Raw genomic sequence first — 27,357 nt, 5'->3', positions numbered from 1 at the left:
CCTGTGTGCAAACACACGCACACACACCTTCAATGAGACAGGGCATGTTTGTGAAGTGATGTTGATGCCGTGACCCCCCCTCTCTCAGTGAGGCCTTTACTGAGCTTGAACATCTATTATTTTCAGAAACAACCACACACGTATGGAAATATGAATTCCCACTGACTGTGCTCAAGCTGTCATTTCACTGTCACTGGCCGCAAAGGAGAATCTGTCTCTGCCTTATTTTCCTCTCCTGCACACACACACACACAAATACAAAGTACCAGTCTCTAGTAACCTGATGATTAAAGAGCTGTGGGGGTGAGGAAGGAGTGTGTGTGTGAGTGAGACAAAGAAACGTTTCAGGGCGCCACTGCCAAGTCCGTACAGTGACCCTGAATGTACCCCCATCTCTCTCACACACACACACACACACTGGGTCCTATTCTTTGTGTTCTGCCTATAGACTGTATGTCTGCTGTGAAGAGGGACACACACGTGATTTGCTTTCTTGTGGATTGACGCAATAATCACTGTGCAAACTTTTAAGACTATTTTATTACCAGATCAACTGTGGGCAAGTTATGGCTGATTTTACAGTTGAGAAGCTGAATTGTGATACTTTCCATTATCAGAAAAGTATGTTTACAATGCGTTTACATACAAATGACATAACATGGTGTATGAATTAGGATTTTATTACACAATTGTTACCTGAGGAAGCTCTAAATCGTATGCCGGTTGTCATGAAGACAGATGCTTTTCCCCACACGCATGCATACCGTACAGATTAACTTCTGGAAACTAAAGTTAAACACTTCTAGTTCAGCCTTTTTTTGTTGTTACTTTTATTCATTCATCCCTCTGAGTCACAACATAAAACCTCAAGTCACTGGGAGAACAACCTCCCACGGACATTAATAGAATTTATTTTACATGTTGTAATAAGCAGCCGCGACAACAGATGGCCAGTTCATTTAATCTTCATCCTCTTCGTTTAATGAGCCCACAGAACATATCTGTAAATCATTTGGGGTCATAGGACAAAAAAATAAAAAATCAAATCAAGAAATCAAATCGGCTGCTGTACAGCAGCACATCAGATTGTGGTTGTTGTGGTTCAATTTAAAGTTGCTACATTTCTGACATGGTATAATTTACTAAGTATTAGAAATGAGGTAACTGTTACTAGGAGACGAGACAAAGTTACTTTCTTCACTTTTATTGAAAGACTAGTGAAACGCGGCACCATTTTGTTTCTCCTCCTCTGCAAAGCAGCAAGTCGTTTCCTATTATAGTCATTTTCTACCAAGGGTTTTGTGTGTGACGCAGATCTGTTAGGTGCAATGTAAACTTTATTATCGCCTCTGTTGGTCTACTGCGATACAACCGACACATGCAGATAGTACACTTGTATTTTCTTGCCCTGACGCTCAGTGGTGCTCCCACACACACGGACACACACTCAACAAAATGTAATGACCTGTAATACCCTTTAACTCAGTATCTCTGCTATGAAAAACATACAGTGTAATGCTGATCAACTATCAGCTGACCACAAAGTAGCAGTTAATTAACAAAAAATGAAAAGGGAAGCAAAAATACATTAGCAAATTACAGAGCGGTAAAATAAAATGTTACTTTATAATCCAAATTATGTACCAAAAAGTAAGTTACCATCGTCGAACAGAACAGCACGCCACATATCCAACTTCACAAAAAAGCAGCCTGTTTTATGCTAACTTGGCGTAGGATAGAAGTTTTCTGGCCAGAAACCTGTAGCCAGCTCCTCTTGGAGAAAAGCCAACCTGATGCCAGTGGGGATGGAGAATTTTTGCAGTGTTGCTGATTAGTCTGTGCAGAGGACAAACTATTAGAAACAGGACAGATCTGACTGTTGGTGATAATCAGCGCTGCACAATGTGCTGCTTTGCTTGTGGCTTTGTTTTCACTGTCTGTACAACAGCTCCCATCCAGAATGGGCTCTTAGCTGTCAGTGCTGCTATTGAAATATTTCTTAAAATGGCCAAACACCAGTTTTGCTTCTCTTAAACACACATATAAACATGCTTTCTGACAAAATCATGCTTAGGTTGAGTTACACTGTGCACAAAATAAGATCAAAAACATTTATTGTGTTATAAATGGTAAAATATGAACCACAGATAAAATATGTACACGTCATAAAATCATTATTCTGTTTGGAAACAAAAAGAACAGATAGAAAAGAACATTTGAAAACAGACGACGCAGAACAGAAGCCAACATCTAAGCCTCTCAGTGACTGTAGCTAAAGCACAGAGACGTATCTTACTGTTTTGAATGCTCTAACACATTGTACGATTCGATAATGCTAAAGCAGATTGTTTTTCCCCCCAAATTCTTTAAAAAACATCTTCATTTCTTTGAGGTCTTCTCCACCACCCAGTCAATGACCTACAATGAGAGATGTGATTGTAAAAGTGTGACTTTAGAGAAGGTACTCTATAGAGTACCTAAACCAAACTGGTGTTGAGGGATTCTACCTGTTTCGCATTGCAGCTGGCTGCCTTCTTCATCTCATCATGCAGACCCCTGGAAGTCTTCAGGTCCTGGGATCAAACAACAAAGAGGAAGATCACTCATCACTCAGAAAAAAAGTGCGTAATGTGTAAGATGCTGTTTCTGTTACTGACAAGCAACAGTAAAAAGTACTGTACTGCATTTTAGAGTGAAATGTGCTTTTTACTTTTTAAAATTAAGTTACTGTAATAGATTAAACTACTGGTACCTATAGACACTGGAGTATTTGTCCATAATTGATTTATGTTAAAAATCAAATAACAAATACTGGACAATAAAAACAAATATATTTTCCTGATAATACATGTACATATTCATAAAAGCAAGACCAGTAGAACATTAAGCTATTGCATAAAAAAAAAGTAGAAGAAGAAAGATCTGCTGTCTTCAACCTGTTCCTATTATCACGCTAATTTGTTGCAAGGATCTTTAACAAAATCCAACATATGGTCAAATTTCCTGGAAGCATAGAAGCACACAAATCAAGAAACTGTCAAAAAAAAAAAAAGAAAGAAAAAAAGTCAGAATTGTGTGTGTGGGTATTAAAAAGACAAACCTTGAGATAGAATTTCGAGATATCAAAGAGTCTTTTGCTGCAGGCCTCAAAGCACTTGTGCTCATCAGTGATCCCGTGATGTTTGAGTGTTTTAACTACTACCTCCTGCAACATCTGAGGGCACAAAAGACAGGAACACATACACACAATGGTATTAACAAAGAAATGTGATAACACTAAATCTACTTCCATTTATTCCCTAAACGCCCAACGCCAACCCACATCAGAGAAACTATATTTAGCATGGCCCCCTATCATAAAGGAAAGGATGTCAAAATGTCTTGACTTGGGGGGGTGGGGGGGATCCTTGCAAAGCATTGCACATCTTCACATTTACAGTGTGAGCTTGCAGGTACAAACATGCAAATATTTCACTGGAAGCAACAACAGAGAAAACACATTCCTGAAACAAATACATGTGCCTTTAATCTTGTCCCAGCAACTGTTCTGAGGAAATACCATAAATTATTGTGAGGAATCATTGGTGCCGTTCAGTCTCATGAGGAGTAGAAAGACGCTTTTAATCTCTGTCCTGAATAAACTCACATTATTTCTAAATAAGGCCAACTGTTCTTTCCTGTACAAGCTCTGAGTGATAAGGGCTGTTTGCATAGTAATCAGAACTCGGAGCAGAAATAGTCAAGGTCAGGGTGCAGACTGTGAGCTGTACATGGGACAGAGGAAATGGTGTGAAGGTGTGTGTGTGTGTGTGTGAGCGTGTGTACTTGCGCATGAATCTATGTATGCAATTCTCTGCGTACATACAGTACTCTGCTCTACAGACAACAGATGAAAAAGTAAAGTAGTAAGCTTGTGTCTGTGTGGAGGCAGGCGGCAGATGATATAATAGTATCTTTGCTAAAGTGCTTCTGCCACATCATGATGCAGCCCACACGTTCACACGTGATCACACGTACAACATAAAACATCATCTGTAGTAGAATGACTGCGTGATATGTTGGTTGTCTGTAGTAGAAACATGTTTTAAATTCACTAAACAGGTGAATATTACAAGAAAGCTGGTTTATTATGACTTTGGTAAGCAGTGGTTATAATAACATAAATGCTAAGATCTTGATACAGCTCCGCAAAGGGATCGATTGCCCCAGGTTAAAGGAGACAGAGTGACCACATCAGGCCTCCAAACCCGCTCCAGATAAGGATAGATGTTAAGATACTGGCATGCTATAATCACAAAGATATTCAGACCAGTCCTTCAGAACTTTGTAGGAGTGGTTTAAGCGACTTGGCCCCTCAAGGACGACCAGCCTCTTTCCTGAAGCCACTCCAGTGTTGTCTTGGTTGTATGCTTCAGGTCACCACCATGCTGAAAGGTGAACGGTCATCCCATTCTCAGGCTGTGTCCTCTCTAGAGCAGGTTTCCTTCAAGGACTTCTTTGTATTTCTCTGTATTCATCTCTCCCGCAATTCTGATTAGCCTCCCTGTCCCTGCCACTGAGAAGCATCCCCCAAAACTTTTTCAATTTCACAGAGATGGAGGCCCCTGTGATCCTACTCAAAGCTTTAGAAATTGTTTTATACTTTTGCCCTGATCTATAAACTTACGATATAAACAATTTTGATGACGGAGGTGTACAGGGAGCTAATTATAAAAGTGTGTGTGCTTTTCTAAACCATTTCCAATCAATTCAATTTACCACAGCTGGACTCAAATTGTAGACCTACCTCAAGAATGTTTCTAGCATCGTTATATCATACTGTAGCACATTGTGCTCGAGATGCTATAACCACAATGTGGGTTGCTATGGCAGCATCTGAATACTTTAGTAAAATGTTATTTACATTTAAAACAATTATCTAAACAAGTTCTACAACCACTTTATATAAGCAGTGACCAGAGCAATGAACGAGGAACAGAAACTGTAATTAATCATGGTTTTTCTTTAAGGAGAGTTGATTAAAAAGGTGAAAAATCCATGTTTCACTAACTGAAAGTTTATTTTGAAATTGCCAACTTCAAGCCAAATTACCCCCAGAATAGGATTTCACAGCAACCCAAGCATTGTGCTTTAAAGTGCTTTTACTTCTTTCCCTGTGTGAATGGCAGCACACTTGAAAGGCAAGTGAGCTGGATGTGCTGTGATGAGAACCTGTTTCTATGGTTACAATTATTCTGAGTTATTTTTTATTTTTCACCATCTTTAAAAGCAAAGACGTGTTAACTAAAAGAACATAATCACTGTAGATAATTAAATTAAAGGACAAAAAAAGCACATGGTCAACATCAAATGTAGACACACACACACTCACCCTGTTGTGTTTCTGGGAGCGTGACTCTTTGGCAGGTTTGTCCTCTCTTTGTTCATGTTGTGTTTGTTGAAGTTTAGGTTTGTCATCGCAGGGGAGAGACACCAGACCTTAGAAGTGATGTCAGGAAAAAGATAATGAAAAATGTTACAAAAAATAATTCTACATTTAATGAAATAAATCCGTAACAAAAGGAAATAGTTATATAAACAAAGTCAGATTTCTCTAATTCAAGTCCATACTCATCAACTGAAGAAGGTCTTTTCATCTACTTTACCTTATTAGCCCTCCACCCGGGACTAACTCTCTTGTTAGCTTTGCTCCACCTGTCACCTTTATCATTTTAATTGGTACGTGGTCTTTCATTTAATTAGTAGCATATTGCTGCTCAACATCAGCCAGAACTCTAAACACCAGTTTGAAAGTGCAGCACCTTTGATCTTAAAATATGGAATACAGGTCTATTTCACAGAAGGTGTTTTGACGCAGCCCAGCAGGTGTTACTCAAAACATTAATAAGTGTCCCAGTGAGAGAGTGAGTAAGGATGTACTATGCCAGTGCACACTGGCGACCAGTACCAGCTTGTACTAATAAATATAAAATTGTCTTACTGCTTATTATATTTTTTAACCCTAACCCTAACCCTTTTCTAAATTCTCTCTAATATGACTATTTTACTTGTAATAATTGAACTTAACTTCATTGGTTTAATAATCACATTTCAAAAAGAAATTTTACCTTTCAAAAATGTACTAAATTACCTAGATTTTATATAATTAGACGTAGACAAATCGTGTCTCCGCTCCATAGACATGAATTAAGTTACATAAAATTCAACCACATAAAAGAAAGTTAAAGTAGCTGCATGGTAACAGGCACAGGGACAGACCAGTTCTCATTCATTTTATATTCAAGTGTCTGAAGAATTTACTGATGTTTTAATGCCAGTACTGACATCTATGTTGCCACTACTACTTGGTCATACAGTATGTGTTTCAAATGCAGATTTTGTACTTCCCTTCAGTTCTTTACTCTTCTGTGTGTAACATGACATTGCCTGACATGTAGCACACTTCTGGTGCAGTTTGGGCTGAAACAACTTCATCTTATATGTTTCATGGTCCAGAGGTTTTAGTCTTTACAATGTAAGGTTGAGTGTTTTTCTTCTACCTGAGGATGTCCGTCTCGTGGCTGAAGAAGTAGAGGCAATGGAGGAGGAGATGGACTGGGATCTGCTCGGCTGTTGCCTGAGAGACCTGATGGCGGGGTGTGTCCCGCTGCTGCCACTGCTCTGAGAACAGAGGGAGTCGCTGCTTTCTGACTTCACCAGCCTACATTATTCAGACAAACAAATAAAGATACACAGTAAACATTACCACAGTTAGTGAGTCTTCTTCTGTAAGACGCCTTTCCCTTATATGTTCCAAATTATGTGAAACACCTGGACGTAAACAACGGACATCACCATCATACCTTTTACGAGGATAACCTCCAATAATATCTGTGTCCCAGGACCTGCGCTTGAGTCGTGCTACATCAGCATTCTGCAGAGTTTCTCCGTCAGGTACACTTCCTGGTTCTGACATCACAGCAGGGGAGGGGGCGGGACTAAGGGCGAAGGGGAGGGCACAGGGCTCTTTGGTACAGGTGGTCTGGGTCTCCTGCCGGATCAGGCGCGACTGGAGCCGTATGAAGGCCTGATCTCGGTCAAGGGACTGCTGACTGTCCAGGCAGAACCTAGATGAACATGTAATGAATTCAAAAGTGTATTAATAATAAATACTAGAATAAAGAAGAATAAAAAAGACTGATGTAGTTTCTACTGATACTAAAAAATGATTAGTAGTTGCCTGTAAAATATAATTTACTGTACTTCATAGAAACTCACTCTATGCCGTGGTAATGTGAGGCTGAGGCCTTGCTGAAGGGCATCTGGCTGACTCTCCTGGGAGAGAGGTCTGGTGACAACTGAAACACATTATTACTAAAAAGGGGGAGAGTGTGGGATGACAGAACAAAGGTGGAGGACAGAGAAAGAACGAAAGAGAGTAAATTGTTAACAGATTGTAAATGAAAATGTTATATATTGCTTCTCAATTTAATATCCTACTCATTAAACTACAACCACAATACTAATTAAAACTCAATAAAACAGTTTGGTCTCCAACAATTATTATCACTATTGGATGATTGTTCTCAAGAAATTAATTGTTGTTTTCTTTTTCACCCAACTGAATAATTTTTGCTACAAAGGTTGTACAGTAGGTTCACTGTTATATGCTAATGATCATAATCAAATCCTCATTTTGGCCTCATTAAGCTTTCTTGTTTCACAACCATCTTGGAAACCACACTGATACAGTTTATCTGACTACAGTATATGTAATGTTTACTTGTAAATGTGTGAATGTAGTGAATATATCTTCCTGTCAATATTTTTCTTGAAAGTGTTTGTCACTGTCAGCCTGTTGCACCTTGTTATTCTATCTGCGTGTTCTTGTTTGTGTCTATATTTGCTTTATCATGTAGGACTTAGCTCCTATTTACATGAATGTGCAATATAGATATGCATTAAATTAAGTATTACATTTAATTGATGCAGTCAGCTCACATATTAAATCTGATGAAACAATGACTGAACCAACCCTCTATTGATAGCCAGCGGTTGTAGCTCCCCAGTAGGCAAACCATCAGATGTGAAGTATTTTAGAAGTTCTTTGGCATCTAGTAAAGCAGCGGAGCCCTTTTGACTGTCTTTACGACCCAGCAGGCTGTCACTGGAGCCTGGACCTAACAGACCAAATCTAGGATGCGGAAAAAGTAATCATGGTCAGAAATTGCTAAATTCTGGCTTACAAACAGTCATCCTGAGTGTATTCCATTTACCTTGTCTTCTGTCGTCTCCTCTGCAGGTTCTCGATGTTGTGGAGGACGTTTCTCTCAGGCCAGTCAGATGGCTGGTAGGAAATAGTCTGAAAATCTACAATAACATGACAAAGATTACTCTGGCAGACTTAGATAGGCCTGTGCTTACAATGGAAATTCCCTACAACAAGAATGTTTGTTCATTCTAGTGGAAAGAAATGTTTGTATGCAATGCAAAGACTGAAACTATAACTAGTTCTCTCCCTCTCCTTCAAAACCATTAAAACTACAGTCAGTCATATTATAAATCAACTACAGTATAAACACAAAAGAACACTGTGCCCTCAAATCAGGTTGCTACCAAATGATCCTTCAAGTCTGAATAGAAAGATCCTTAGCTGTGTTGTTAGGGCTTCATGTGCCACACAGTGACTAAAGATAGCAAGTCAAGAGGCAGTATGAGCCTCTGATGCTGTTATACTGCACTGCTCGACCCATAACCTACATGTCACAGTAGGCCATTTAATTAAACACTAAACTCATGTGACCCCACTTTTCTTGTGTTTGGCTAAGAAGGTTGTATGTTATCTCCCAAAGGATAGAAATGTATAAAGTCTATATACAGCAGGTTTATGGAAGAGCAAGGGCAAAACATCAGAACACTGAAGCACTCTGCCAGTGGTATGACAGCCCACACAAAGTCATTCACACATTTAGGTAATGCAGGTACACAGGGTAGGCACAAATTATGGGGAAAAAATTGATTTGCACCTTAGAAGGTATATCTGTACATGTCTGCACCTATCATTACTTCTCTCTTGATGTATGTTGGCTCCCCTTTTACAAACCTCAAGTATATCCTTGGTGTGAGATCCAGGGTTGCTACTACATAAAGCTGAGATGGATGGTACACATAAAGGCTCTGATGTGGACTATTTTAAAGATAAATGGCAGTTTTACTGGAAAAGACGCCAATGCATTCTAATGGTCTAGTCTAATACCAATATGCTTGCTAGGACAATGCCTGAATCTGGTGGCATAGATAATTACACAATAATCATTATGAAGGACAATGCTATGCAGAAGCAGAGGAAGAAACAGAAAATGAATTGGCAAATAATGTGACACAGCATTTATGACATGAAACCTGCAGGTGTATTAGCCTTGCAGCTATACTATGTTTTTAAAACCACCAGCTCTAGCTGCAGGTCTCGACGTCTTTTATTGCTAACAATTTATTTGTTTATTGTTAGCTGGCACTGTTCCCTAAACCGTCATCCTAAGAATGTGCATGTACTGAATACTGAATACACAACTGCAGAGTGGTAAAACATGTTTTGGCATGACATAATTTTCTCAATTATCTACAGCCAACTGACATTTCTGAATCCACCATCTGAGCAGACTGAGCTTTAAACAGTAGCAAGAAAAATTATGTGATCTGATTTTTATCTAACTCAAGAGTAATAACAAATATAATGTGTCTAAAATAATAATACACAAAAAAAATCTGATCTTTTAAGTCTTTATTTAAAACAACTATAAAAACCTCATAGTGAGAGTGGTAAAAGTATGTGAACTCTTAGAATATCAACCTTGAAAAAGCTAATTAGATTCAGGTGGAGGTGTAGACTAGAGCTACTGAGACTAACAAAAGCCACTCTAACTTTATGAGTTTGTTCCACACAAGAAGAATACGCTTATGTGAGCCATGCCTTGCCAAAAGGAGCTTTTAGGGGATCTACCATTAAGAGTTGTTGATTTACATAAAGCTGGAAAGGGTTACAAAGGGATGTCACGGGATGTTAGAAAATCACCAGTCTACAATTAGGCAAACAAACTACAAATGGAGACAGTTTGGGACTGTGGCTACTCTACCAAGAAGTGGGAGGCCAGTTAAAATGATCCCAAGAGCACAACAAACACTCATCAATGAGGTAAAGAAACAACCCTGAGTGACAGCCAAAGATTTGAAGGCATCATTGGAACTGGCTAATAACTGTGTTCATGAGTCTACAGTAGGTAAAACATTGAACAAGCAGGGTGTCGATGGTAGGACACCACAAAGGAAGCTGCTGCTTATTAAAAACAACATTTCTGCACACCTAAAGTTTGCCAAAGAGCACATTGACACTTCAAAGCAGTATTGGCAAAAAGTTTTGTGGACTGACAAAACTAAGATTATTTGAAAGGAACACAGAGCACTACAACTGGCATAAAAAGGTCACAGCACATCATCATGAAATATCATCCCCACCGTAAAGTATAGTGGAGGAAACATCATGATATATGTATATGCATAACTATTGCATATCCCCAACCTTATTTTAGCCAGGCTCAGTTTAATCTACAACTGTACTACCATGACTACTAAGCTGAATTAACATCATGTGCATGAGAATGCAGTGACTGTCTCTTTCTCTGTCTGTACCTGTGTTCTTGGCAGTCTCTTGCTTGTCCGTGAGACAGGTAGTAGAGGGCAGAGTGGAGTCGATTATCTTCAGATACTGCTCCCTGGCCAAATTCAGAATGACCTTCAAGTCATTGATGGGTATTGACACTTCTTGTTTCTGTCCTGGACACACAAACAGAGCCTGGTTTACACTTTGACAACAAATTAGCTTTAGGTATTGGCTCACTGTCAAACTTGGCATCTGTGTTAATGTTATATAATAAGTAGGTTGTAACTGATTTTACCTAAAACAGTGTATATTCTTTTAATTAGCTTTAGTTTTTTCGTAAAGTTCCACTGGGAAATAACAAGTCAGTAGAAATAAATAACAGATAACACATACAGTCCAGTTGCCATGACTTAACTTCTAGATAACTTCACCTGGACGACAGAGAAACTTCACCGACACAGTTTTTACAGTTTCTTTCTATAATGTAACAGGAGTTAGAAAAGATGGAAAGTTTTCATTGTTTATTAAATAAAACCTACATGCTGGCAGATTTAATGTATATGTCAAATTGCATTTGAAAGCTTGTTGTCCACTGAAAACAGACAAATACACTGCAATGAATTTTACTAAGGTCTGTGGTCTGTTAGGTCTGTTCATCCTGCTTATGGTCTTTAAAAAAAATAGTCCTAGTGCTTTTCCCCAAGTCTGAAGAAGAATTTCACTCCACTTCCTTTAATCTGGCCCCACTCCACTGATGTTTCACTATCTTTGCCTGCCAAGGGGACATGAGTGTCTGTAAAATAATGATATTTCAACAGTCTTTCTAAGCACCAGCCTGTGCTGAAGGCTGCAGAGAGCTGACAGTCCAAACTAAAAACACATCAGGAAGCTCTGAATGGTCAAAAGACAGCTGGTACATCTCTTCCACCCATTTTGCTCTGTCTCGACTATAAATGCACGTCTAAAAGAGTGACAGAACTACATTAGCACAACATATTGAACCAATGCACTTATATTGGACAGCAGTGCAATTATAACCACCACTATTAAGCATAATTTTGATTTATGCTTTGGATTTTTAGGAACTGTATGTCAGCATGTAAAAAGTTTAGGTAGTGACTGACTTTGAGTAAGAAAACATTTCATAAAATCTGAACAATGTGATCTGTGAATGCCCTCTGTGTTACAGCAATAAAAGATGGTCGACAGTTGAGCCCACACTGATTGCTGCTGTTATGACTGTGTGAAGAGTTTTTGAAAAAAAAAAGTGAATTCAGCACTGAGAAATTTGTTAGCATTTGTAAAAAAAATATATAACTGCTAGCACTGACGACCTCTGTCAAATTAACCACTTTTCCACTTTTTCTGGCTGTGAACTGATTAAATTGGACACGTACTGTATAGTTCGTAATGACAGAGCAGGAGCACACAGTGAACCTTACAACGTGCAATAAATGTTTTTACTTGATGAATCTGCAAATTGTATTTACATAAAAAGTACAATTCCAGAGTCTAATGTGACATATTGAATATGCTTAGCAAACCAAGAATCAAAAATCTACAGATATTATATTCACAGATATATAGAAATATATCCACACAAATGAAAACCTAAAATGGTTGTAATTTCTGCTTGAAAAAAAGTTTCATAAATTTCTAAAATGCGTCTATGGCTAATTAGCAAATCTTTTCCACCACAATATATTTATTAATTGAGTTTAATTAAAGTATCTTGTACTTTTTACTACTCATTACTCAAGATTCGAACCATGAAGCAAATGGTATGCTTTGGTCTCCCATCCATGACAGTACAAATTATAAAGCATGTGTTTTTGATAAGATTTAATACACTGCCCGTCCAAAAAAAAAAAAAGGTCACACACTCTAATATTTTGTTGGCCTGACTTTTCGATAAGCTTCTGCAATGTCACAACATTTATTCCCGTCCAGAGTTGCATTAATTTTTTACCAAGAATCTTTTATTGATGATGGTTAAGTCGGACCACTGCACAAAGTCCTCTCCACCACATCCCAAAGATTCTCAATGGGGTTCAGGTCTGGACTCTGTGATGGCCAATCTATGTGTGAAAATGATGTGTCATGCACATTTCCCTTTGGGACTAATAAAGGTTTTTTAAATCGTGAATAATTTGAACCTTCTGAAACTGATATTTTCAGACATGGTTGTTTAAGAAATGTGAAGTTACTAATTGCATTAGTTAGGGTTAAATAACTTCTTGCCAGCTGAAAACTGCATCCATGTAGTAATTATCCAATGGGAGGCTCTTACCTGTTTGTATTTGGATGGGCAGTGTATTATATCACAGTGGCTGGATTACATAAAAATGATTAGATGCTCATCAGTGGATAATTATAAAGGAATGTGATGTATCTCAACAGACAGGAAAGAAAAGGGTTAGCAACATGACACAAAAAATCCCTCTCAAGCAATCCTCATCACAGTGTAAAAATGATTGGTGAGCCCTGATTTTGAGTGTGCATATCTTTAATATATTAAGTAAAATAGACTGTACCTCTGTATCTTTCAAACAATAAGACAAAATAGTTCTTTCTATTATGAAATAAATGTGTTCCCATAAAAAGGTTTTCTCCTCTACTTCCCCATCCAATCTGGAGTTGTACAGTTTTGATTGACATATCTTGGTGAGCTCAATGTGCTGAGCTGAGAGCTTGTCTTGGTAATTACGAGCCATTAGCACGCAAGCAATTAATAAAAGCACAATGATTGCTCCAAAATACAACAAAAATGGTGACGAAATCTGTTTGACTAAGAAGTGAGCAATCATTTGCTGTATTGTCTACACAATGCTCAGTTTTACACCTTTCACTTTTGGTTTCTTTTTGCCCAGGACTGCAGCAGTGATTTGTTTTCCATTTTGGGAGCTCTTTCATCTAGTACTTACTGAGATATTCTTTGAGTACCAGTGCCTGAACCTGGGTCACCTTCCTCTCTCTCTTCAGCAGACTGTCTCCTTGGAGACAGGGCAGGGGGCGGAGAATGTCGCCTACAGCTTGTCCTAATCGAAGAGAGAAAATAGAGAAATCTTTAAAAAAATAAATAAAAAGCATGATTAGATAATTTGCAAACCTCAGTTGGGTACTTTTTTGGAGGGGAACTGGGACATTTTTCTACAAGCCAGGGTAACAGAAAGTTTAAAGGGCACTTCACCGATGTTAAACAAAAGGTTCAGTTTACGTCAAATGTTTGACAGAAAATCTGCATTAAAAACTCTGGCCACGGAGTCTGAAAGATGAAGGGATTACCAAGTAGGGGGTCTAATGAAAGACACCATTGACTTGCAATATGAGGGCTGAAGGATCCAGTAATTGTGGAGCTTGACCCATTGCAGACACTGAAAGTCTGCATATCATGTTCTCAGTGCTTTTGTGATGGGACCATTCTTTTTAAAAACCTGCTTCTCATTAGTGTGCAACTTTATGAGTGCAACACACTCTTGGATTAATCTTGAACTGCAGTATTTGTCGTTTGGGGATGATCCCTCATACCACAGTACTGGAAAAACAACATGGCTGACAAAAACAGATATTAAACTGCCCTGTTGAATTTACTGGGGTAGTTAATAATATCATCTTAAAGATAAAGCTAAGCATAATGTTCCAATATGGAGCATATGGAGTGAACATATGGTTGATACATTTTTAACCCTTTTGCTGGTAAAAAAAAAAAAAAAAAAAAGAAACTTCAGACATCATATTTTAGTTCAGGTGCAACAGTGTGCGACTTTCATTTTAATGAGAACTCTGCTGTGTCATTGCAGAAGTTAGGACACCTTTTATAGTCTTGCTCTGCATTTAAAAGTATTTCAAAAATGTCTTGTGAAGGTTGCATAAAATGTAACAACAGCAGGAAGTCTCAGGAGGCAACAGCACAGGAGGTCTCTTGAATCTCATGTAAATCCAAAGAACAATGAAGGACTTTTCTTAAAAAAAAAAAAGAAAAAAGCTTTTGGTTGAAGGAATAAAACAGTTTGAGATTTCCATTTTCACAAATGCCCTTCCATCTCAGTCATCTAAAACCAGCACGTACACACCATCCTTCAAAATTTGTTCAGTCATCCACACAGTTTACCATTCATCCATCTACACATTCATCTCCTTTCCAACTTCCTTCTTTCTCCGTCAGTCAATATTTCTGTTCAATACCCTTTTGCAACCTTTCTTCTTCAGTTGATTGTATTTTAGTGGCAAAGATGTGGAAATCGTTGACAGAACAGCCACTTTACACTGCTATGACAAAAGTGGGAGGAAGGGATGAGAAACAATGAAGAAGGAATAGGCAGTAAAAGAGAGAATACAGGCCAAATGTAAAAAATCTCTGTAGTCAGAATGGCATATAGTGTTGAAGAGTATCAGCTTTTGCAACACAGGCTAGCCTAATTAAAATTAACTGCCCCTCAAGTTCTGTCAATGAAGATACAAGAGTTTCTATTCCAATCAAATTGAGGAGCTGCTTTAAGAGAAGGTTTTATTCCTTTAAAGTACAGCAGAGAACAACTTAGTGATAGATGGTCCAAAACCTCCAATTGTTGATAAAAAGACTTGAAATTTGGTTACAACACGGCTTCAGATTTTTGCCTCTAAGGTCTACTGCTTCTAAAAGCGAAAGCAACTTAATCAATCATTAAATTGACCATTAAGTTAATCAAAAGCCTTATTGTATACTCCAGAACTTTTCTGAGAATCATCACGTTGTTTTTTTCTATATCAAATTCGTTCACTTATAGCATACTATTAGCATTTTAATGGAGCTAATTTGCCCACATGAAATAAAATGCAGGTTAAAATAGGAGCAAAGTTGTCTCCATTTTGTTTGAGGCAACAAAATATTCACAGTGACAGTAGCACACACACAAAAGAACCGACCAAATCCTCTCTATAAACAGGATAACATACTATACCTGATAACGATAAAGACTTCTCTCTCAGCAACCCGGAGACAGTTGCCATGGCAGCCGCACCATTTATTTGACTGTCTGAGTGCAACATCCTGGCCCTGCAGGCTCCACACCCATCACTGTCTGAGCCCTGGACCAAGAGGAAGTAGTGAGCACTTTCACCTTTCACCTCGATGTCAGGTACTAGAGAGTACAGACAGGAGGAGAGACATTACATCCAGAGGTAATGGTGATAAAAAGTTAGTTTTAACTAAACTGCTGTAGTACAATATGATGCTCTCTCTTTATAGTTTGTATGTTTTTGTCCTGTCTTACTCAGTAAGGTCTTTGGTCTCCTGGCTATAGACTCTCTCCAGCGCTGGGAGCTGAGCTGGCTGGCAGCAGGCTGAGCAATTGGAGTGATTATACAGGACAGGCTGAACAACGCACCAACCTGGATAACAAAAACACAGTTGATAAGCATAAATGCAAGGGTTCCACATGTGACATATACAGTAAAATGAAGGGGCTGATACCTTTCCATGCAGTGACCTTAGCTGGTCCAACAGCAGTTTAGCTTTCACTGACTTCCCAGACAGGTCTCTGTTTGTTTGTTGTCAAGGAACAGTAAAATGTAAAGTTGCAGGAGCAAACTGCAAATATATCAATATACAAAATACACAGCTGTCTACCCACACACACACGCACACTTTAAAGCGTGGATACAGTTCAAACTGGGTGCTGGACATCAGAAAGCTGGGCAGGTCTGACAGATTAACCAGCTGAACCAAGTCTAAGACTGGTGCATAGTAATGAAAGACCTGTAAACGCAGAGAGAGGACAGAAACAAAGACAGAATGAAGGAAGAAAAGGGGAAGAAGAAAAAAAAACACAAGTTATCTTATGACACAGAATTTAAAAAGATATTTTTAAAATGTCACAGTGACTTGTGAGACAGCAGATTCTGGGTCTGACAACCACTCATCAGCTGGAGGACTAAGACACAGCGGAAGTATCCTCGGGCAGGTTACTGAACCTTAACCAGTTGAGGGGTGCTTTTACATTAGTGACCGGTAATATGATCCTTCCTTGTTCCAAATCTTGAATTGGACATTCAATGGCACTGTCAGCAATATTTATTTCTATATTCATATTTTGATACATCCAGTAATGTCCATTTGCAGAAGAGAGGAAAAAAAACATTTTAGAGATAGACAAAGACACTAGATACTGGGACTAAAAAAAAAAAAAATCTATTACATGTATTTGTCTGGTTGATAAAATGACAGAAATACCTAAATTAATGTAATATTTGTTGGCCTGTCTTCTTACAGAAATATATTTAAAGTTAGTACCTAACTCACTGCAAGTCACATTTTTAAAAAGACCCACATTTTAACAGGCTGCGGTTGACCCACTTTTCTAATGAGCTCATTATCCAGTGCAGAAATCAATAATATATAAATCATTTGTCACATGTAAAAACAGACTGCAAGTACATTTGCAAGTACAGAAAATCACAAGAATACAAGAGGAGCTTTAAATGTCAATCTCATAACTTATTAAACTAGAACACGATTGAAGTGCTTCTGATTTTAATTGATTGGTCGAATTCTTATTTTTGTGAGATGGTTGGAAACACAGAAGAATGTGAGTAATGCAGTGACCTGAAGAGACAAGCCTGAGAGATCAGTAAGACCTCCAATTTTGATTAATTAATTGTCATTATTACTTAAAACCACTTCATATCATTGTTTATAGTGTCTTTAAATGGGCCTGTGGATAAAATGGTCACATAAAACATTCAAAAATGATTCAGTATGTGATTCTGCAAAAGGAACCCGCTGAACTGAACTGTGAAGTATGCTGGACCAGTAAGTGGTGTTCATTAGTTCACTATTGTTGTGTTATATTGTGCAGTAGACTCTTATATATAATAGGCTGTTGAGACGGCACAGCAATTTTTAAAAACATGCTTTCATAATGTCGTAATGGGCTACTGAGTGTAAATTAGTGTGTGAAATAAGAAAAACACAGTAAAGTGTGCAAAAACAATAATGTGATGTTTGGGTAAAGTGTCCAGCAGTGAGCAGCTGATGCATGACTTTCAGATGTAGGTTAAAGTGCTTAATGGCAAAGTTTGGCAAATCCCAAAACACAGTGCAGAATGACGCTCTTTTCTCCTTTGACAAACAAGATGAGGGTGCTTTTAAAAAGGACACTTCGAGTTACCACGTCTCCTGAAAATAATGTTTCCATACAACTAAACTGCAAAACACAACTACATTTATATAAATCTAACTGAAACTAGATTACTTCTTCTGTTAAGACAAGTATAATACAATATGTGACATGAGCATGTTAATAGTTCATATTTGCCTCCACACTGAAGAAATGCCACAGCACAGCGCAGCGTTTCTGCCCATTGAGCGGTGGGTTAGTAATTATCATGAAAGTTACTCCTGACAGTGAGGAGACCTAATGGTTGTTGTCTGACCATAGTTTGGAATGTGTATGTGTGTATGAGTCACTATACAGCCAGTTATCCCAGCAGTGTGGAGATGTGATAGTTCTGAGGTCCTCTGAGGTTTTTTTTTTTTTTTTTATTGTGCGCCAAGACAATCATCACCATCTGCTTCCCAGTACAGCTATCTGATGAGATCACATACAAAAGAAACGCACATAAACACATAACATCTCTCTGTCTATAGATGCACAAACACACACCCCTGAAGTATGAAAGTCTGTTGTGTTAACTGAATAATGGGCAAACAAACTAACTAAAACACAGTGCTGCCAGACACAAAGTGTACACATATAAAAGATGTTTAAGTGCTAATAATTATTTTCTTTATGTGTACAACAGACCTCCTTTCAACAAACTGTCTTTTAATATTTTAATGCTAATCTAATTAATGCTAATGGGACGTGTTAAAGACCCCATATCAGGCCATTATTTCTGCATCGTTTTATTGTTCTGGATATTAATCTGCATAGGAAAGCTCATTACAGAAGTATGCTACACCAAGTGTTATGAAAGACTTGTCTCATACAAAAGTAAAACCTTTGTTCAGCGTAATAAAAAAAATCCTTGGGCTTAGAAAATTTTGGTCTGAAAAAAAGAAGCATTTTATAGACCAAATGAGTAATGAAATAAATCAAGAAAACAGTCATCAGCTTAACCTAAATTAACTGCTAGTTGGAGGCCGAGGTAAATTTAATTCTGCAACTGTTTTAAAAGGTATAACTGTGTGAGGTCACATAAACATATGAACAACATAAAAGAAGTAAAAAAAAAAAAAGGGTATGCCAAATACAATGTCTGCAATAGTCGTCATTTTGAATAAATACCAGACTTAAAGAAAGGGTTCTGACACAAGATATCCTGAGTCACGATGGAGATATCGCTGCATGGTGACAGTTCACTTTACAGTACCCCTGACATAACTGGTCCCCAAAAATCTCAGAGGTCAACACTTATTTGGCAGAAAGCAATCAGATGGAAACCTGTTTTGAACTCACCTCCTCATACCTACAAGAAATCGCTTTAAGAGAGGACTGTGTGTAACTCATTCAACTCTTTAGCCAAGACGTGAGTTGACCTGGGGCTGGAAGAATGGTTCTTCCCAGGATGATGTCATTGTTAACTCAGAAACCTGTCAGCCAAATCTTCCTTGAGTTTGTGAAACATGAACACACAGACATGATTCCTTGAGCAACCTCAAACACATTACATTTCTCTAAACAAGATTTCCTCACTGACAATGTCTGGATCAAGCGCAAACCCTACAGCACTCTGGCAGAAGACTGTGCTTGCTGCAACTGCTGCCACATTGGAGAACAAATCTCTGTGCAACAAGAAATAATGAGGTGAATAACTTTTTGAAACAAGCAATTGTTTAGTAATAATAAAACATTTTAATTTGGCTGCCTGGGGTGTTTGAAGAATTTAAATGAGATGCAGCAAAGTCTTGTTCCAGACCTCTGGACCGTTGCCTACATCTAAGATTTCTCTGTGATTTAAAAAGTTACAATCAGTGGAACACAATGAAAACTGGTGGCAGGATGTGGATCAGATCAGCTACAGTGTATATGGATATTTTCTAGGACTTTATTGATAACAATAAGTATTCTGCATCCTTGTCAACTGCACTAAACAAATTATTGTTGGTATAGGATACTAACAACATAGTTTACATATATTCTTGACCAAACTGTCTTTTGCAACGTTTGTTGTGTCGTAAGGTACTTTTTATATTGTGAAAACAAGCTTGTTGTTTGCAGACCACCTCTACACAAGTGAGGGTTGAGCTATTAAGTCTGAAAACATAGATGCGGGATGAGATTGTGGTGTCTGTATTTTGTTTCCCAGCCCTGTTTGTTTACTTGTGTTTCACCTCAGTGAAGCATTTTTATGCAGCTACACTTGCTTAACTTATGGGGACCAGGTACACTAGCACCCTGCATGAACTCTCTGTGTGCACACGAGGTAGTCTACGAGGTAGCAAGACGTATTATTAATTTGCAATATGAGAGATCGAATAGATAATGTCAGCTCTTTACAACAACTATGATATTATTAAACACTACTACAACACTACTTCCAACACTTGTAGTGGTCAAGAAGTCCACTTTTGTACTTTTGCTATAGCGTCTTCTGTGTTCTTGGTAATAAAGCACCCACTCAACCCTGTGGACAAAGAAATGTGAACCAAAATGATAATTACCGCAATCAGGTTGGCAGTGACACAATGAAAAAAAAGAAGATCACCAAATCTTTGTTTCACTCTGAACGTCTGGTAAAGGGTTAAATTTGCAGGAAGTTTTAAGTGTGAGAACTTCATAAATGAGTGGACTCACCTCAGCCTGAGGTCTGTGGTCTGTAGTGGTGAGGGGAGCTTGCACGAGACTGGCACCCGATTTGTGAGATGCTGAAGAACGCAGAGAAAATCCATCGAAACAAAGTTCTGACACATACTGAAACAAACACAGACAGGAAGAGAGACAAGGTCACTTACAGACAAATGATCTTCCTATGACAATCATTTTCCCAAAGCATACTGCAATTATTTAGTATACAAACTGATCTCATTATGACTTCTGTAACACCACACTGGATCAAAAGTAGACGTGGTTTACACTTGTCACATTGCTGCACAGTTATTGGTATATGTGTGCACACATACACACACTTAATTATTATGCTATGTATTGCCCAGCTTAAAGTTAAGTGGTGGTTGTTCTTAGACAGGTTTTTATCCATTTGAGAATTCTCCTTTGTTCCACCACTCTCCAGCTGTGAAGCTTTTTACTGACTGACTGCTGGAGCCCACTCACATCTGAAGGCAGCAACTTAGAAAAGGTCATTTTAGTGAAGGAGAAGCTGCATGCTTGCCTCAGCATACTCAACAGCTCAGCAGATAGAGCAAGGAAACTTTTGTGAAGCATGCAATTGCACAGCTAGTCAGCTGGTATATGAAAGCAGCTGCTTTTATACAGTGGAATTGATCAATTTCCGAGATACAGCCAAGAATATTTGAGATTATAGAAAATACAATGATGATGACACATCCATATTGGTTTTATTTATGCATTATAAATTAGTTTGAATTGTAGCCAAGCTGTACACACACACTGTGACACAGTAGAAAAATAACAAAGATACTGTTTGTATATGCCTTCTAACATGTCTTTGGATTTTCTGGACTGCAATTTATTTCTATACAACTGGCATTGAGAATCTATGATCAACTATGATCTTCAGGCTCTAGTTCAGATATTTAATTTAGTAGCTCATGCTACTCTAAGCAGTTGTTAAAATAATTTACTTAATGAAAACTAAGAACATACTGTACTGTTCTAAACCTGGTTGTAAATCTGTTCAATACATTCTGGTCACTCTAAATTTCCCGTAGGTGTAAATGGTCGTCTCTCTCTAGGTTCCAGCTTTACCATGATCCTTGAGAGAACAACCAGTTAAGATGATGGATGGATGAATATATCAAATATATTAAACACTTAATTAAAATGCAGTTTAACACCTTCCATATGAAATTTCAGTCAAGAAAAATGCATTTGAATATTGTTGTAATGGAAATTAAAAAGTATAGAAAGTCCTTCTGTCTTTCAACATGATAAGACTTATCTAACTTCCAGCTCTAGCGTCATATTTTCTTTACTATAAAATTATTCTGCTTCACAAGCCTCACCGACTTGATTTCCAAAATAGAATATCAAAAGGTCTCAAAAAAGCAAGCCTCCTAAAATATCCATTTGAATGGAAATGTTGCTTCAACATATCAGTTCCCTGAGGCAACAACTTCATGTCTCTAATTTCAGTGACTTCCAGGTTACACGCCACATTTTTTACAATACACATATTAAACATAATGATATGACTCAGCTGTATATTTTCAGACACATGCTGATCAGTGCTTAAAATGATCTTTAAATGGCAACTGAAAATCTCAGCCAGATTAAAAAAAAAAACAAACACCAACTGTATGAGAGATAAAAGGAAACTCCACAGCAAAACAGATTGCTGATTCTCCCTAGAGGAACGTGGAAAAAAAGCACGAAATTGGCCAATTCTGTCCAGAGACAGAAAACTACTGCACCTGCCAGACTTTTCCCGTAATGAGAAAGAAGTACAAGTGGGTGTGAAGTAATCTCCAGAGTAGCAACAAAAAAAAGGCTGTCAGTTCACCTCAGCCTATTCAGTTGGACACCAAAATGCAACCAGTAGCATGAAAGCAGGAAATAAAGTACAATATATGGCCCAAAATATGTGCACATATGGTATTATACATATATGTGACTGTAAAAATCTCCTATGTGAGATAAATCTGCTGCTATAACAGCCTCAACTGTTTTATAAGGCTATTAGCAAGATTTAGGAATCTGGATTCAGGTATTTGCTCCCATTCAGTCATAGGAACATATTGAAATGAGAAATGGTATTCCCTAAACTGCTGCACCAAGTTGCAGGCTAAAGCATTAAGATTTGCCATGAATGTAAGGAGCCCAACATAAGCCATGGCAATGGCCCCCAGAATACCACATATACAAAAGCATGTGGACACAGGTGTCTACATATGTTCGTATGATACATCCTAAACACTGTCTTCAATCTTTCAGAATACTGTTGCCAAAGTCATTCTTTTTATCTAAACTTAGCTTTACACCTTCTGGTTCCTAAAAGTAAAGAACAGACACTGCATGTCAATAACACCAGCACTGTCCTTTAAGTACCGAAAGAGACTGCCCAGAGGCAATGTCTAACACTTGTGTCCTTCCCTAAGTCTGGACCAATAATCAATTGCAGTTGGCTCCTCGGGGAGCGAGGTCGAGTTACAGCGAGGCCAGGCCGGGTCAGATCTGTCAGGGCAATGCCAGCGGGGCAGAGCTTTCCCAAGACCCCAGTTATACCTTCATCCCCCTGCTGAGTGAAAAATTCATTCAATTTAAGAGGAAAACGTGTTAAATTTAACCTATGGCCTTGTGTGCACTGCATGAGTAATTTTATATGAAAAAGATATAAGAACAAATACAGATGGATCAGGTCTCTGAAGGTTCTTGCATGGTTTTCTCTGCCTTTTCTCTGCCCAGTTGCTGTGTGCTCCAGCCTACAGAGAACACTGTTCATAATAAAAAGCCCTGGGTAAGCAAGCTGGTAAGTTTGGAAATTAAGTTCTTTCTCTTCACATGCAACTTTTTCCTTCCTTGCTGCTTTTAAACTATCAATTACACACACACACACACACACACATACACACACACACAATACATTACTACAAAAGTTCAACAACAAATATGTGTTGTGCACACAAGCAGGAACAAGTATTCACAAAGACATATGCATGCATATGTCTTTTCTTCTCAGCATAACAGCTGGCTTCCATAGACACATTTTCTCTAAACATCTTAGCCTCCTTGTAACTGACAAACAGCTTCATCATACTGATGAGACACAGACACTCAACCTTCAAGAAAATCCTTCCTCTCTCTGATCAGTTGGCTTCTATGACCCACCAGAGTCCTGTGTGACAAACACCATCTCTGCTGAGTTTGGAACTACTGCAGTGTTTTTTAACGAATTCTAATGCTGTTTGGCTGTTCTCCTGTTTTTGGTTGTTGTTGTTGTTATTTGTTTGTTTTTTTGTATAGGTTCAACTGAGCTTTCTTCTTTTTCTAAAGCAAGAAAACCTGAAATAAATTATGCAGAAACAAACTGTGTCCTAATTGTTTCTTCCAAACATTCACTTTTCACATTTTTGTGGACACTTACCTTCCTCTCCCTGACAACGAGGCTGCCCCTCCATAGCTCCTTGCTGTCGATACAGCTGTCCAGGTCAGCAGGTTCTACTAGACCAGCACTTAAGTGGGATGCAGCTTTCTGCCACCTGATTTAAGATACAACAAGGATCACTCAATGACCAGCAGAGAGGACTTTGGGGACCTTTTATTCCCATTGTTGTAAACTATAAGTAAATGTTATGATTTATATTACATTATATTACATCTCCTAAGGAGTTAAATTAGTTAATTGCGTCTCTAGGAGAGTTGCTCTAAATGTCCATAAAGTTGACAAGCATATGCTCATATATACTCATCTACCTCCCCCTACTGGTAAAGTGGGATAAATTCAAAAGCATTTTGAGTGATCTTTTGACATTTCACATCACATATATGAGTATGTGCATTATTATTGTAAACATACAGTATGTATGCTGTTAACTAATCAACTTTAGTAACATGTTTGGGTCTTTTGTGTATTGTATTTATTTGAAAGTGTCTTCCTAAATTTTGCAGTGTAACTCAAATATGAGGGAACACACTGCATCTGCAGTTTTTGTCTCCTTACCCAGCGGTGTGATGTGTGACTACAGTTATCTTAGCAGCATGCCAGCAAGACATGTGTTTGAGAGCTCCCATCAGAGGTAACAGATCTTTAGCAGAAGGGGACTGCTCAGCAGAGCCCAACACAAGCACATCCAACAGGGCTTTACCTAAGGGGGGAAATATGACAAACCAAAAGAAATTTATTAGACATTTTAGCATAACATATGACATCAAATGCATGGCGCCACAGGATATCATGATAACTACCTTAAATGTACTTCAGTGACATATATTTAAGGTAATTACTCAACCATATTTTAACTAGTGGGTTGAGCTGTCTTGCACTTATAAATATGAAGATATATGAAAAAAACATTGGAAGGCAGCTGTAGCTCCGGCTCCTCGGGGCAGCTAACATTAGAAGGTGACTGTTCCTGAACTCCTGTGGAGGTGGTGTGTGCTAAAAAGTGTTCTTATCACTTCAGGAGGCAGACTTGCTAAGAAGTCAGAGCAGAAGTATCTTCCCAGTGTTGAGTGCATATATGTGAAGACTACCAGGCAACCTTTTCTACAAGGCAGCAGAAGGCAGATTTCCAAAACCCAATTGCCTGAAATTGGACTGGATCCTTGTCACACAGCTGAAGGGTTTGGCTTCAGTAAAGAGTTTTAATTATTCAATATTGGCAGCTTTGGCCAAGACTAAACTCCCACTTGAGACACTGTTTTGTATCTGTAAACTAACTTCTTGCTCTGTTGACCCCTCAGTACACTGTTCTCCTTGAGCTGCAGATATACTCCTAACAGCCAAAATAAAGGAGAAAGTAATGAGTGAAAACATTTTGAATTTGACACCAATAAGCAAAAATGTGTCTGAATTAATTTGAATAAATGTCATGTTTGTTTTCTTAAACTCTAATGAGGGTTTTCAAGTAGCTGACAACATTATACAGCAACATAAACTGCTAAAATGATACTAAGGAAAGTGAATAATAAGAACTAGCTCACTGTACCTGGAGGTGGTAGCTTGTCTGACAGTAAATGCAGTCCTTCAGCAGCCTCCTCTAACAACCTGTTAAGATCAGAAACAAATTGACCCTGATAATACCTGGTATACCGGCTGTCCACTTGTGATCTGGTCACCTAGATTAGGTTACACACCAGCTAAGCACTTGGAGGCTAAGTCTTTAAGACACACAAATTATATTTTGCTAGTTAAATGTTTGAGTCATTTACAACTTCCTTTCATCTATATCGTAGCAAATTAACTAAGATTTAATATTCTATTGTAAAAAAATGAAATAAATATTAGAAATGTTTTGATCCTTTAAGTCAAAAATAAATTATAAGATCAAAGACAGCCCTGTCTGGAATTAGATTTGTCTGTCTGGCATGGTCCTTAAAAACCAAACAGAAAAAAACAAGTTCACTTATTTAAATAATGTGCAGAAAATATCATCTGTCACTCACTCTGTCTGTGTTGGCTGGTCCGACTTTTGGTCCGGTGCCTCCTGATTACTCAGAGAACTGAGACACGACTCCAAAACAGTGGGCTTCTCCTCCTCACTGTCAGTTTTCAGATGGCCTGTCCCCAGCTCTTCCCAGTCTGAGCTGCAGTACTACAACACAGGCCATGACAGAAGCAGGACTGATTATAAATGAGATGAAAAGAAAATGTATTTTCCCTAAACAACATATCCTGCTGTTTAAAGAAAAATGGTCAGTTTTCCAGTTTTCTTACATGTGTAGGTCCACGGCAAGCCTGAACAGCAAAGTACCACCTCTGAGCTGAAGGGCTGCCACTCAAAGAGCAAGCTGAAAGACACAAAAAAGGAAAATATTAAGTCTGTTTTATTGGGCTAGAAATCCATTTAAAGAAATCCCATAGTGTTTAAGTTACTATACCTGGAAACACAGAAATCCCTCTCGATGATTCCTGAGTTGAAATGTGCAGAAGTTTATCATATAGCTGCTTCACTGGTTCCAGACCTGAGGACAGAGGCTTTATAAGACTGTGATCTGGTTTAGACATAAACAAGTCCAGAAAGTAAAGGTACACTTTAGGTTCAGTGTTACACCCCACAACCAAATATTTACATTTTCCTTTTCAAGCAAGAATGTAGTTACGTAAAAAAAAAAAAGCTCTACGTAGACTTTAAGGATAAGTTTTAAGCTGCTGCTGGTAAAGTTTCTTTATATTAAAAACTTAAACGGAACTTAAAACAGCTTTTAACAGACAAGCTAGCGACCAGTCGACGGCCTCACAGCAGTTACACTGTTTATCAGAGGGGAACTAAAACTTACATTTAAAATCTTTAGCCGGGTCATCACCAGTTTGACAGAAGCATACAACCAACACGTAGCGGTCCATGTCGTGTTATCATTAAAAAAAAAAAAGCTCACGGTTAAAGTTAGTTTGGAGTAAAATGGAGCAAAACCGAGAACAACGAGCTTCCGCGCACTGTCAAATTTCCCACCAGTTCTTCTTCGCTGTCCAGTGTCCACACAGCTCATAGAGCGCCACCGCCCCCTACTGGTCGGACACTGAAGAACCAGATTGACTTGTCCATTACAAATGATCTGTTCTGGTGACTTGATTATCATGAAGGCAACAACCTCTTTGTCAGACTTTATGCAGTATCCATAATTTAAATGCTGCTTATACAGCCTCATACTGTAAATCAGTAGTGTTATCATTGTGTGGAGAAATAAGTCTTTCTTTCTATAGGTGCACAACCCAATGCTTATTTCCAACCTAGAAAAACACAAATCATTGTTGTAATCATTTAATATAAATATTCTACCACTTTCTGATATATTACTTTTAATTAACTTCCAGGAAATTAATAAAAAAAAACTAATTGGCTGTAGTTTGGCAGTACATTGCAGAGAGTCTGTGTAGTCTCATTTTTTTTATTTAAGGTGTGTATCCTAGTTTTAAATCTGCATCAAATCCTTCATTTTAAT

General features: G+C 38.2%; 1 protein-coding gene across 1 annotated transcript; it reads right to left on the bottom strand.

Moving 5' to 3' along the window:
* Positions 1 to 664: 664 nt before the first annotated feature.
* Positions 665 to 26,874, bottom strand: mtbp (MDM2 binding protein). The gene is made up of 23 exons (XM_026373241.1): positions 26,695 to 26,874; positions 26,296 to 26,379; positions 26,132 to 26,205; positions 25,861 to 26,009; positions 25,404 to 25,462; positions 24,416 to 24,560; positions 23,840 to 23,954; positions 20,413 to 20,529; positions 16,279 to 16,373; positions 16,089 to 16,155; positions 15,889 to 16,006; positions 15,577 to 15,756; positions 13,561 to 13,674; positions 10,666 to 10,809; positions 8,256 to 8,349; positions 8,015 to 8,173; positions 7,258 to 7,353; positions 6,843 to 7,106; positions 6,540 to 6,700; positions 5,372 to 5,478; positions 3,101 to 3,214; positions 2,508 to 2,573; positions 665 to 2,418 (listed from the first exon to the last, which is right to left on the bottom strand). Exons 1-23 carry the CDS (start codon positions 26,759 to 26,761, stop codon positions 2,380 to 2,382), a joined length of 2,628 nt encoding a protein of 875 aa, XP_026229026.1. The 5' UTR covers positions 26,762 to 26,874; the 3' UTR covers positions 665 to 2,379.
* Positions 26,875 to 27,357: the final 483 nt, after the last annotated feature.

The sequence above is a fragment of the Anabas testudineus genome, chromosome 16, assembly GCF_900324465.2.
Source record: "Anabas testudineus chromosome 16, fAnaTes1.2, whole genome shotgun sequence".
In the NCBI taxonomy this organism is placed as follows: domain Eukaryota; kingdom Metazoa; phylum Chordata; class Actinopteri; order Anabantiformes; family Anabantidae; genus Anabas; species Anabas testudineus.
This window is presented reverse-complemented; position numbering and strand designations above follow the sequence as displayed.